This window comes from Abrus precatorius, unplaced genomic scaffold (genome assembly GCF_003935025.1).
Source record: "Abrus precatorius isolate BTA unplaced genomic scaffold, Abrus_2018 Scaffold6, whole genome shotgun sequence".
In the NCBI taxonomy this organism is placed as follows: Eukaryota; Viridiplantae; Streptophyta; class Magnoliopsida; order Fabales; family Fabaceae; genus Abrus; species Abrus precatorius.
The window spans coordinates 24,901,810-24,914,596 of record NW_020874406.1 but is presented as its reverse complement, the minus strand read 5'-3'; the positions used below and the strand labels follow the sequence as shown (position 1 = coordinate 24,914,596).

Sequence of the window (12,787 nt, the reverse complement as noted above, 5' to 3'; positions counted from 1 at the left end):
TTGGCGTCTGAGAAATTTGAAAGAAAAAGGCGATTAACCCTAAAATGAGGACAATGAATGATGGAGGAGCAGGTGGAGACTGTTTCTTGCTTGAGAATTATTAATCACGCAGACACATTTGAGGCATGCAAATATAACAAGATACTGACAAAGTTGATTACCACACTGAGGAGAAAACATCCTAAGGGCAACGATCTTGCACTACGATTCCGGCCGGGGTGGACCCCACCATGAGACCTTGCTAGGGCCTTTTGCACCCTAAGACATAGCCATTTTCTATGTCATAGTATGCACTCTTTTGTTTCCCCAACATTCTTTTTTTTTTTATTCCTTTTTAGTTTTTACAAACTATTATTTATTCCCGGATACATGCAACTCGTGCAAATAGCTACAATGCCATTAAATTTAAAGTTGGACAGAAACATCTACCACAGAAAGAAAACATTGTCAAACTTCTAAACCTTGCTAAGAATATATGGGTATGGCTATGGCATGCTAATCATGAGTCATTTAATCATAAGCTAATTAAACAACAACAGTTCAGTTTATTACAGAGCACAAAAAGATCTTTTCCATTAATACGAACAATATAGAAATTGAGACATTTTATGCATGCAACTTGCTATATGAATAGGATAGATTTTTGCTATTCGTTAGTTTTAACAAGTAATGAATTAGATAAATTTTACCCAAGCTACTTTTATAGTGTGTTCCATGGCGCTAGCACACTCTTTCACATGGTAAAAATTTTATTTCTATCCCATCAAGCCCATGTACGTTCATGGGCAAGCATTCTGTTGCATCACAAAGAAGAGGGAAAACTTTGCTGTTCTGATGTCTCGATTGTATCGAAAATCTTCAAATGTTGAACTAGTCGGTCAATTCCATAATAATATTAAAGAAATGGGTTCATACCATATGTAGGCACTTTAGGAAATTCAATGAACTTACCTTATGCTTAAGCGACACTTGCCCTACCTAATCCTGATTTTCATTTTAACATTTATCTGCCAATAAAGTTTCTATCCTTGGCTGAAATATGCGAAAGTAAGCTCTAGGTAGTTTCTTTCACATTGCCTCATTTAGTCATATGCAGGTACGTGTTTCCCCTTCGGATTCTCAATTAAATGTAATTAAAAAATTACAAATAATGATGACATCATTTGTTGAATTTGAACATCCCCTTTGCACCTATAAAACCACATATTACGAGCAACATATCTATGCTATATGGTCCTAATTAACTTGGCATTTCTTTGAGGGCGAACAGCTGTCAAGTGCTATCTATTCTCTGTCTTTGGAACATATATTCGTTGTGCTTTGTCTCTCCATTATGGGTAGGTCGCCATGTTGTGACGAGAGTGGTGTAAAGAAAGGGCCATGGACTCCAGAAGAAGACGAAAAGCTGATTCATCATATCAGCAAACACGGCCATGGCAGTTGGAGAACACTTCCAAAGCGTGCAGGTTTGAATAGGTGTGGGAAGAGTTGCAGGCTAAGATGGACAAACTATTTGAGGCCTGATATCAAGAGAGGCAAATTCACTGAAGAAGAGGAGCGAATTATCATCAATCTTCATTCAGTTCTGGGAAACAAGTATATATGTTTGCTTACTTGTACTCTAGATTATTGTAGAATTAGGTCTGTTTGGTCAAAAACAATTTTTTTTTTCTCATTGTTATAAATAATTTTAAAAATATTACCTCATTTTTACTTATTTTTCTATTTTCAAATTTTTTATACAGAAAATAATGAAAACAAATCCTTTAAAATAAACAAAATGAAAATATGACAAAGTATTTTGATATCTACATGCAGTAACAGTTGAAAGATACAATTATTTATCAAAATAGGAAATTAAAACAAAAAATATTGTTTCAAACCAAAAACGCCTTTGATTAATTGAATGATATATGAGTAATATTTTCCTTTATTTTTTTCTTGTAGGTGGTCGAAGATTGCAGCCCATCTACCAGGACGAACTGATAATGAAATCAAGAATTATTGGAACACAAGCATAAGGAAAAGGCTTCTCAAGATGGGTATTGATCCTGAAACTCACAAGCCAAGGACAGATTTCACTCATCTCATGAATCTTTCACAGTTGCTTGGGATGTCAAACTTGGGCAATGCTATGAATACTAACTGGGGCAACCCTCTCGGTTTACAAGCTGATATCACTCGGTTAGCCAAAATACAAATGCTGCAAAACCTGTTGCAAATTATGAACAGTAATTCATTTGTTAACATGGGAAACCCTTACCTCCAAGGAAATCCCAACCTCAACCCATTTCTCAGTATGACAAATCCTCTCAAAACTAAGGAGCCAGTGGCGTTGAGCGGTGAAGAATATGCAAATCCTGGTCTATATTCTCAAGCACAAAGTGAATGCTCTCAGCAGGATGTTTCAAAATCATGGGCAGATGTAGATGGTGGATCTAATCCACAAGATCTTGAATATCACAACAAAATTAGCAACAATGCTTCATGTGAAAATCAAGCTGAAAACCCATTGCCTGCATTAGTTGCATCCTCTCCAAGGATGGGAACCTTCAACCAAATGGACAGTGGGTGTAACACAGCTCAAACATCCACTCAGTCACCTTCCAACACAATCTTTGATGATTGGGATAAGTTCCTTGATGATGAAACAAGCGGCTCCTATTGGAAAGAGATTCTAGAGTAAGGCCCTATTCTCATCTGCTTTGTGTCGCTTGCTCGGTAACTCTAGTTTCTAAGTGCATGCATGATGCTTATAATCACAAAAAGAATACTGCTTTACCAAAATTAATATACACGTCTTTCATGATTCTTTAATTTTACCTTCGTTTCATTATAAAAAAAATCTCATATGTTAATTATTCTTTTTTTTATAATGTTTATTAAAATAACACTTTGACTGATAATATTAACACTACTAATATACACTTATGATATAATATTTTGTATTAAAAAATAATTTCGTCAATATAAAAGTTTATCTGTATTATTAATACATGTATATCACACTATTTCTATATTAACATTTTAATTTTCATGATTGAAATAAAGACTTGCAAAAGTAATAAACACACTAAACAATTTTTTATTAGTATTTGAATTTTGTTTGTAGAATTTTTTCAGCTAACCTGAAATTTCCTTTTCATTTTGCAGTCTGACATCCACTTCTGCGTCACCAATTTTGTGGTAGAGGAATCACTGATTCTCTCTCAGGATAATCCCATCAAATTGTGGATCACATACCAAGAGATACATACATAGTTTAATTCATTCCTGGTTTTTTTCATTGTTTAGATTCATTTCCAAATTTAAACGTGGGCGGTTAATAACTGGAGTTTCTGTACAAAACAAAAAGATACACACGCATATTTGTATGAGACTTGCAAATTATACATTTCGTTTTTATGTTCTATAGACAGACTTGAATTTCCCAAGATTTGGCTATTTGTATCGTTTTTCTAAATAAAATATCTTTTGTAGTTACAGTGCAAAATTCTAAGAATTTATTTCCATATATCTCCTCTCATCTTCTCACAGGACAATATTCGAGTTAAGTATTTTCGCTTTCCTTCTATTGAAATGTGACAAATCCGAAATCATCTAGATGCTTTCTACAGTGAGATGGTCTAATTTAATCCATGAAGTTAAGCTTTTGACTTTTGGCATAATGTATAAGTCAACCTTGTCGCTACAAATTCTCGCCGGCTAAAGAAATTTTGCCCTGTTAAGTATCACATCAAATGATGATAGAAGATACAATAAGCTAATCCATGACAAAAATAACCATTTTTCTTCTGAAATACTAAATATGTCCATATTCCAAACCAACTGTTAGGTCAGATTGATTGTTTACGTCTGGAACAAGATTAAAAAAATGCTCCAAAAGGCCTCATCGAATGCAACCACCCATTTGGATCCAAGTTCACTAAAGAAATCGCCTCCTTTGAGATAATGTTTTAGGTAGGCGATATGATGCAACCTGTGGTTAATCAGGACACAACAAGATAAGATAGCCACCTTTCAAAAGCTTTAATATTTCTAATCGTGACTTTGTACATTATGGTGCAGCTTGTTAATTCTAACAAGAAAGCTTTCTGTCATATTCATTTAAAAGCAAAAGATAAGGTATATGAATAGTATTTGATGGTGAGATTAAAATAAGTAGATAACTAATGCAGATTAAGTTGAGAATAAATATTTTGATATGCTACTGTATGCAATAATTATATGTAAAAAAAAATCACCTTTCTTAATCAAACAAAAATTAAGCTACCTCAGATATTAATTAACCATTCCATTATATTTTATTTATCATAATTTCAAAACATATGGTTCATTAATACTAGAGCAATCAGGGCACGTATACTTCTGATTTTTTTTTTTTTCAAATGGTTGGTTTACTTCAGCACCATATGAGTGAGGATATAGAAATGTTCTTTCTAAGCAGTGCTTAGTGATACTCGTACATGGAATCAAAACATATTTTTATTAATTTTAATCTGAAGTTTTATTTTTCCTGTTGTGAAACTTGTGCTATAATCATATCTAAAACAGTTAATTATTTAGCGGAATCATTTTTCAGATTTTAAAATTTTGCTTCAGTACAAAATCATACGTAAGGCATATATTAATTGATCGTTGGTATGAATAATTTGAATTTCTCCTTTTCACTACTTATTACTTAATGATAAATAAAGAATTCAATCCTTCCACATGTTCTTCACCGATTTTCTTGTTCTCAGTGAAGCTGTCAGAGTGACCCTAATATGGATGTAATATGGGGAATTGTATATCTCGTATGATATGTAGTTGTCTAGGGTTGCCTGTCTTCAGTCAAAAAATAATAAGGCCGAGTAAAAGAAAAACAAAACATTCTTTTAAGAAATTACACATTAACATCAGTGACATTTATATGTTATAAAAATAAAAGAAAACATAAAATACATTTGTAAAACTAATTTTTTATTAAAAATCACATGATCTAATACATTGATAATATTAAATTTTATAATTTTAATAAAAAATATTTATTAATTTTTATATATAATTTAAGACACAATTTAAAAACTGTTATAAAAATTATTTAGATTAGTCTAACTGCAAACTTTATTATGAAAGCATTCACTCGGTTTCGAAAGCTATTCAAAACAAGCTAATCATCTCATAGTCTACCCCTAAAATTATTGTTCAAGTTTTATTTATTAAAAAAATTGTTAATCTCAGCTTAAAGTTGAGATTAAGAAATTAAAAAAAAATCATGATTTTTTACTGAAAAATTATATTTTATTACATCTAGAATATAAAATAAATATATTAAATATTAATTTTTTAATAAAAATAAATATTTTTGAATGCTTAAAATGACTTTAAAAACTTACATTGAACAAAATCGTTATTTATTTTAGTTCAAAACAATAATAATTTTGCTAAATCAAAATAAATAAATACGCATGCTAATGTCGTCCAATATTACTTATATCACTGGGGTATTCTTTTGCATTTGACTAAATTATTTCATGAAAGCATTTCCACATAGAACTAACCTCATGATCAAGAATTATACCAAAAAAACTCCCGAAACAATTATAAATATTATTTATAATGCACATAAGAAGTATATATATCGTTCATTTATAGCTAAAGGTTATACTTCTCATGAAATTTGCATTAGTTATATCTATGTTTTCCTAATCATTTTCAAAACTATATCTCTCTTTTAATTAATTTATTAATAATGATTACACACATTCGGTATGTTTTTTAGAAAAACTAATGGCCCCATGACACATACGTGGGTTTAAAATTTCCTTACGACTTAAAACATGAAGTAAAAGATTTGTACTTGGGCTTTGATGCTTCTCTACATACCAAGACCATCCCTTCCTAGTCCATTGTCCTCTATCGGATGTTCCGACCCCATCGACCTAGAAACCGAAATAATATCCTGTCATAAGCACTAAATAGAACCTCAATCTCAATCCAAGTCACCTATCGACCTAGAAACCGAAATAATATCTTGCCATAAGCACTAAATAGAACCTCAATCTAAATCCAATACATGCACCTCTGCCAACCACCGCCCCCGCCCCCACCGCCCCCCAAAAAACTACCTACACCGACAACAAAAACCCAACTTCCGCACTTACTCAAGTCCAGGTGAATATTTTTGCGATGCCACTATGAGAGATGCATCGATCAAATAATACATATAACCCACAAGTCCATGCAAACACCTACACACAACTCTGGTCATTCTCGTGCTCTTAAGAACCAAGTCCAATAGAAGACGAGACCTGCAATTAGTTGGCCTCAGTTGTATGCCGTATTATTTCATGAGAACAAGTACGAGATGAATTTCCTTAGAGCACTACTCCCATCTCAATCAGCCTGACCAAAAGTTTTGTCCGATTCATTGAGAATACCATATCAAAAGGAAAAGAACAAACACAGACAATAGAAGAATGAAATGAACACTACATCGGGTTGACGCTCATTTGCGTGCCCAACACAGTGATCATGCCTCATCATTGAAGTGAAACAAAAAATAATACAACGTTATCCATCATAATACAGATCGGGTATATGTTTATGTCAGTTATTATCCACCCCTATCATGCCCAGCCAGTGTTTGCATCCTGACAAATCAAGGTTAAAATAACAAAAACATTTGAACAATAAAGTCGTTAGCTATCAACGTGGACAGAAACAAACATCTTAATAAGGGAATAAATCATAGGGTATCAATCTGAACAGAAACAACTAATCGTTGCACTGCAAGAACTAGAATAAATTATACAATTCAAGCTTATGATCTCTACTAAAGTGTTTGGGGTGACAATGCCACGACGTAATATTACGAGCATGACTTAACATTACGATAAATGACCATTACTTTCTGTTTATGCTTCTTCCACCTGGACATTGATAAAAATCTGCATCCATGTCATTCCTAAAATTTACAATTTGCCCTGGAGCTTCTTTCATCCAATTCTACTGTTTGCCTTTTTAAAAAAAGCTACAAGCCAATGCACAACAGAGCATTACCCATTTTAAACATGAACTTATATTCATAATCATGACCCTAGACTCCACTAAGCCCACCGCCATTTTTCCCTCCTTTTTAGAAAATACAATAAGAATGGTTTCAATACAAATAATATTAAAATTCAGAGTCAATGAGGAAAATAGTTGCTAAAAAAGATAAAAAGACACGAACAATATCATTCAAAGAAATTTCACACTGGTAAAATTCCAATTCAGTTGCTGCAACATAAAAGAATCCGACAGCCACCGAAGTGAAATAAACAATATGTCTATGATTGAAAAAAGTAATAAAGTAAGGAATTAAGAAGAATCAAGGAATCTCATTTCACAAGGAAATTAAGGACAGCAAAGCCATACTTTTTAAAGACTTTGGATTTCTTTTAATTCATAATCCCATGTGAATGTACAAGAATTTTAACTCCTCTATAAAAAAAAAAAACTCAACAGGGATGTATCATTATAGGAGTGCATTTTTACCTGTCTCTTGGATGAAATAAATAATTAAGTAGATAAAATTTCACAAGTTAATTAATAGATTTTTTATTATAGGTAGTAAATATCACAACCTTGAAGAAATAGAAAATAAGGGCGTAAAATTCTTTCAATAACATTTGCACTGACTTAATTGAGTACAGCACAATGCACTGACCCAAAATGTAATGCTGCTATTTTTTAATCTTCATAATAGGGTCTGATACATGGACACAAGAATACTTAAGCGAGGCATATGCAAATAGTTACTAGAAAATAAAATGAAAACCACCAATCATAAAAATAAAATAAAATAACTGCTTTTAAAATATCCTCTTAAAGAATACCAACAAATTCATCAAAGATAAGCATCTATGTACAACTTATGACAAGGCACCACGCATTGTCTCTTGCCAGCAGTAGGACAAGGTCCATCCATGGCATCTAAAAAGGGCAACTAAAATCGGTTTGGTCAAAACAAAAACAACGTAAATAAAACATCTGGCTTTCACCTGTTTGTAATAACATCAAACCCGTCTCAATCCAGGAACGGAAACAACACAGCTGTTCAATTTCAAAAAACTTTTTTCATTTTCTGTTTTTACTTTTAACTAAAAAAGTGTCACCTTATTTTCATTTTGTTTCCTGTGTTTCAAATATTTGTCCAAAAAACAATAAAAACAGAAATGTTTTCTAAACCAAATAAATGACCCCTAACACATATAATTCCAATGTAGTCTGTTAGCAATATCCCAGGCACTGACGCTACGCACATTTCCTTCTTTGACCGTAAGATGAAAGTTCCATAAAGAAGCAGTGAATTTGCATTTAAAAAAAAAACATGGGCATAAATTAAGGCTTCCAGAAAAGTATCACATTCAATCTGACCAAGCATACATGTTAAAAATTTCACATTACTAGACATCTTTTTAAAATGCACAGCAGATAGGAATGTTCCAAATCCTGGATCATGCCGAGGAGCAACTGACCCTAAATACACTATGGCAGTAAGGCGGATAATGGGATGGCTACTATACAAAAGATGATGAATACAAGATAAGGTCATATTCCTAATTAATAATCAAAATTCATAGTCCAAACACATAGTCACCACCAATGTAAGGCATAATCACTATGGATGCAAACAGCAATGAGAACATAGGAATGAAGTAAGAAAAAGAAAGAATGGGGACGATAGTGGAATTAATTGGGGAAAAAACTGAACGCATTAGATACATATTAGGAGCATGTGAACTGTTAAGGAAGAAGAAAGAATATGTCTGAAACAGAGACCTGTGAATTGTGAAGCATGAATGGAGAGGAATCTGTGAGATGTGGGTCAGTAGCTGGAAAACATCAGGTTTGGCCAAAAACAACACTAGAGATGAGTGGGTCATTAGGGCAGACCGTCAAACAACAGAATTTGAAACAGAGGGAGGTCAAGTTTTTCACATGAATGATTAAGGAAGATGGATTTCAACCCTATGATGTTTCTGAAGCAACAAATGCACAACAATTCACAAGATTAACCAAAAGTAATTGGATTGGAAATTCAAATCAAGAGCAAATGCAGGTTTTTAGCCTCTACTTAATTCACAACAACAGTGGCTGCATTTTCCTGCCATAATGACATTGATTTTGGGCACAATGCCATGAACCAAAAGAGCTACCATATCAGCTACCCCCCTGCTACACAACATAATGGCATTATCACACTGCTATTGAACATAACATACAACACATTTAATTGTGCTAGAACCTTAGACAATACAAATAAGCATGAGAAAAGATTATTCATCTCCATTGGTCAAACAAACAGCTGTCATCATCAGACAACAGAATATAGCAATTAAAACGTAGCAGGATTACGTTTTAGTCCAAATATGTTGGTCATATGGTTAGAACCACATGTCAGACATCCATAGGGAAGTCTGGAATGGTGATCTGAGACAAAACAATCATAGGTATAAATAAATGAGGATGTGTCCAAAGGCTAACTATTTCTTTAACCCCCCCCCCCCACCCCAATTTATAATTTTTTCCTCTTCATTTTTATGAATTTCTTTTATCAAAACCAAAATGTACAAGGTTTTGTACAAGGCAAACAAGCCAGGGATTATCTTGCAGCTCCAAAAATCAAGCAACTAATAGGCATACTCATCAATTAAACGCCCAAAAACAAATCCCTGTATGGAAAAAGGTTATTTAAAAGTATTTCTTAAAATTATTGCTCTTAATAGAGTAAAGTACTAAGCTGGAGACATTTCATCCCAGAGCTGGAGACAATTCATCATAGAAGTTTCACATGGAAACACATGTAATAAGCCATAGTCCTAATTCCTTCCCAAGAAGATGTGCATTAACTCCCATCAGTATTTAAAAGGGAAAAAAAGAGAGGAAATAGATAAACAAAGAATTGCACCATCATGCATGAAAGCAGAAATCAACTATGAATATCCAGTATCTTACAAACGTTGAATCTGAGCTGGCAAATATATTTTAAAGGTTTCACCATATTGTGCTAAATCTTTAAGCTGTCTCCTCTGTTAGTCAGACTTCAGATAGCTGATGAGTGCGTGGCAAAAATAGTCAACATGCTTTTTCCCTTATTCTAATAATCTTTAAGGAATATTCATTAGCAAATTTTTTTATTTAGCCAAAAAAAAAATCATCAGCAATTTAAAATAATGCCAATTAAGGAACCTTGGGATAGATACACAAAACTGTCAATCTAGTGTAACGTGTAAGTTATACTGATGAATAAGAAAAGCATATACAAAGCATGAAATCCAAAATGAGAATATTAACAAAAATCAAGAATTAAGGCATCATTGAATTAAAAGGCAAAACCATAAAGTAAAACAGTTCAAGCAAAAACTTAAACCTCAAAATACAACTTTCCTAAACCTTCAGGGTATCTGAGAAGCACCTATCTCCAAAAGCAATGGTATAAGGAATATACATGTTAAGAGGTTAAACTAGTCACAAACAACCTACTAATTTCAGCACTGTCTCAACTGCTACCTAAATAGAATGTGCAACTCATCCCTACCCACTAATTGGCTAACGGGTCCATTGAGCAAATTCTGGTTACCCTAAAAAGCACCAACTAATGATAATGTAATAGAATGAGATACACATTATTAGAACACAAAATTTTCATACTTGAACAGAACTTTCTTTCTCTTCCATGCCAAAAGGCAAAACTTGTAGGTTACCCTCCTCCCCATCACCACAACAAGTATTGCTCAGAATCTTTCTTGTATCTTTATCATAATCTTGCACCATCATACGAAATCAGCATTCTCAGAACACTCCTCACCCCCTTGTTCTTTCTCGCACAACACATCACAGAAAAAGTCTGTCAAAACAGTCTCATAACCTGGCATTTTAGCATAACCAGGAAAGTAATTGATATCAATGATAAGGTATCGATTTCCACGCCTAGAATCTCGAATAACATCAAAGTTAAACAGATTCAGCTTCAACACACGCCTCAAACCCCGAGCTATTTGAGTAAGGAAACTCAAGGGAGGCATCTCAGCATCATCCAAATGCATCATCTTGTAATACTTATCATCAATTCTCTCATCAGTCGCCAAATTCGACACCTGTGAAAACGACAACAAGTCCTCCGAAACCCCCACCAACTCGTCCTCCTCAACATCCGGCAAGGATTTCCTCTTCACGCACTTCACGTGCTCTCCAACCACGTACACCTTAAAGATGACGCCACCGTGGTTCACAAATTCTTGCAGCACTATCGGCGGCTTCAGCTCGTTCAAACCGTCGTGGTTGAAAACAAGCGCCATTTTGTGCGACTTGGCGCTGCCGTCGGCCACCAACGGCTTCGCAATCACCGGAAACTTCAGCGTCTCCCAACTCCGGCGATCGAACAGCGTTTCCGTGTCGTATATCACAATTTGGTTCGGAATCCCAAAGGTCTCATTCCCGTCCTCGATTTTCAGCTCCGACACCACTTGCAGCATGGAAATCCGGTTGTGGAGCCTCTCGATAGATTCCGGCGAGTCAAGGACCACGGCATTCGGGTACTTCTCCGTAAACTCGTTCAATTGCCGCTTCCAATCGTCGCCGTAGAGTTTGTGGAGGACGCAATCGAAGGGACCTTGATCCGCCAGTAGCAGGTCCGGGTCGACCCGAACCAGGTCAATCCCGCGAGATCTCGCGAGACTCACCAGCGAATCTCTGATGAAGCTGTTTTGCTTCTTCGGCGCCAACGCGTAGCCTACGCGGAACCTCTTCTCCTCCGCCATTGTTTTTCTCTCTTCAAAATGGCGAATGCAGAACGCTCATGCAAGGTGGCGAACGAATCGCATTAGCGAGGGAATGAGAAGTGCGAGGATTTGGTGGAATTAGGGTTTTGTTCGCGGACTGAACGTCCTTTTGATGAAATCGAAATTTGCAGAGCTAAGAAGAATGGGAGAAGAGAGGGAAAGGATATAAAGAGAGGTGGGGGGATATATATAGCTTAGACTAGGGTTAGTGGGAAAAGGATCCCCTCCAGCGAGTCAGCGTCTATCTCTCTCTACCGCTTTCGTATAAACCGTTGATTTCATCAGAATGTTAAAATCTCCATAAGTCAAAAGCAAAATAAAGATTTAAACAGTATTTTGTTCTCTGCATAAAAAATATTATATTTAGTTTTTATATAAAAAAATGATAAACAAGGCTTTAAACGAAAAAATTATTTTTAAAACAAATTTTAATATTGTCGTTTATATAAAATTATTATTTTATATTTTTATTTTTATATCTAACCTTTTTTTTTTATTATAGTCTGCATGTATAACGCTTTTTTAGTCCAGTCTTCATATAAAAAAAAAAGTTTAAACTTTTTAAATTATAAGAATCAAAAACTAAAAATAATGTGTTACGCATCGGAATTAAAAAATTTATTATGCATATGTACTTAAAATAGAAAAAAAATACTTTAAAAAATTAAAATAAACACATTATCGATACAAGTTAAAAATAGTTAGGATGATTCAAGATAAATAATAAAATATAATTTATTAATTTTAAATAATGTACTTGCAATTTAACATACTTATTAAAACTGTTACCATAAATTAGTATTTAAGATTTTAATAAAAAATTTATTTTAGTATTTTAATTTTAGTACTTTAAAGATATTATTTTTAAAAATACTTAAAAAGAACAGCAAAAAAGTTACTTAAAGATAAAGTTTGGTTTAACTTGCCATACTTTTCAAATGGGCTGAATATACCAGTCTAACCTACTTTTGATATTA

General features: G+C 33.9%; 2 protein-coding genes across 2 annotated transcripts; one reads left to right on the top strand and one right to left on the bottom strand.

The window, feature by feature from the left end:
• Positions 1-1,283: 1,283 nt before the first annotated feature.
• Positions 1,284-3,248, top strand: LOC113869061 (transcription factor MYB41-like). The gene is made up of 3 exons (XM_027505188.1): positions 1,284-1,596; positions 1,948-2,682; positions 3,154-3,248. Exons 1-3 carry the CDS (start codon positions 1,334-1,336, stop codon positions 3,188-3,190), a joined length of 1,035 nt encoding a protein of 344 aa, XP_027360989.1. The 5' UTR covers positions 1,284-1,333; the 3' UTR covers positions 3,191-3,248.
• A 7,170-nt stretch (positions 3,249-10,418) lies between these two features.
• LOC113869558 (inositol-tetrakisphosphate 1-kinase 1-like) lies at positions 10,419-11,942 on the bottom strand. Its single transcript, XM_027505938.1, is given in 2 exon segments — positions 10,419-10,809; positions 10,812-11,942. Coding segments are annotated over 2 exon segments (1,113 nt in total). The 5' UTR covers positions 11,790-11,942; the 3' UTR covers positions 10,419-10,674.
• Positions 11,943-12,787: the final 845 nt, after the last annotated feature.

Coding starts and splice junctions, on each gene's coding strand:
- LOC113869061 (XM_027505188.1), top strand. CDS start 1,334: ATGGGTAGGTCGCCATGTTGTGACGAGAGTGGTGTAAAGAAAGGGCCA. Junction 1,597..1,947: donor CATTCAGTTCTGGGAAACAA/GTATATATGTTT, acceptor TTTTTCTTGTAG/GTGGTCGAAGATTGCAGCCC. Junction 2,683..3,153: donor TATTGGAAAGAGATTCTAGA/GTAAGGCCCTAT, acceptor TTCATTTTGCAG/TCTGACATCCACTTCTGCGT.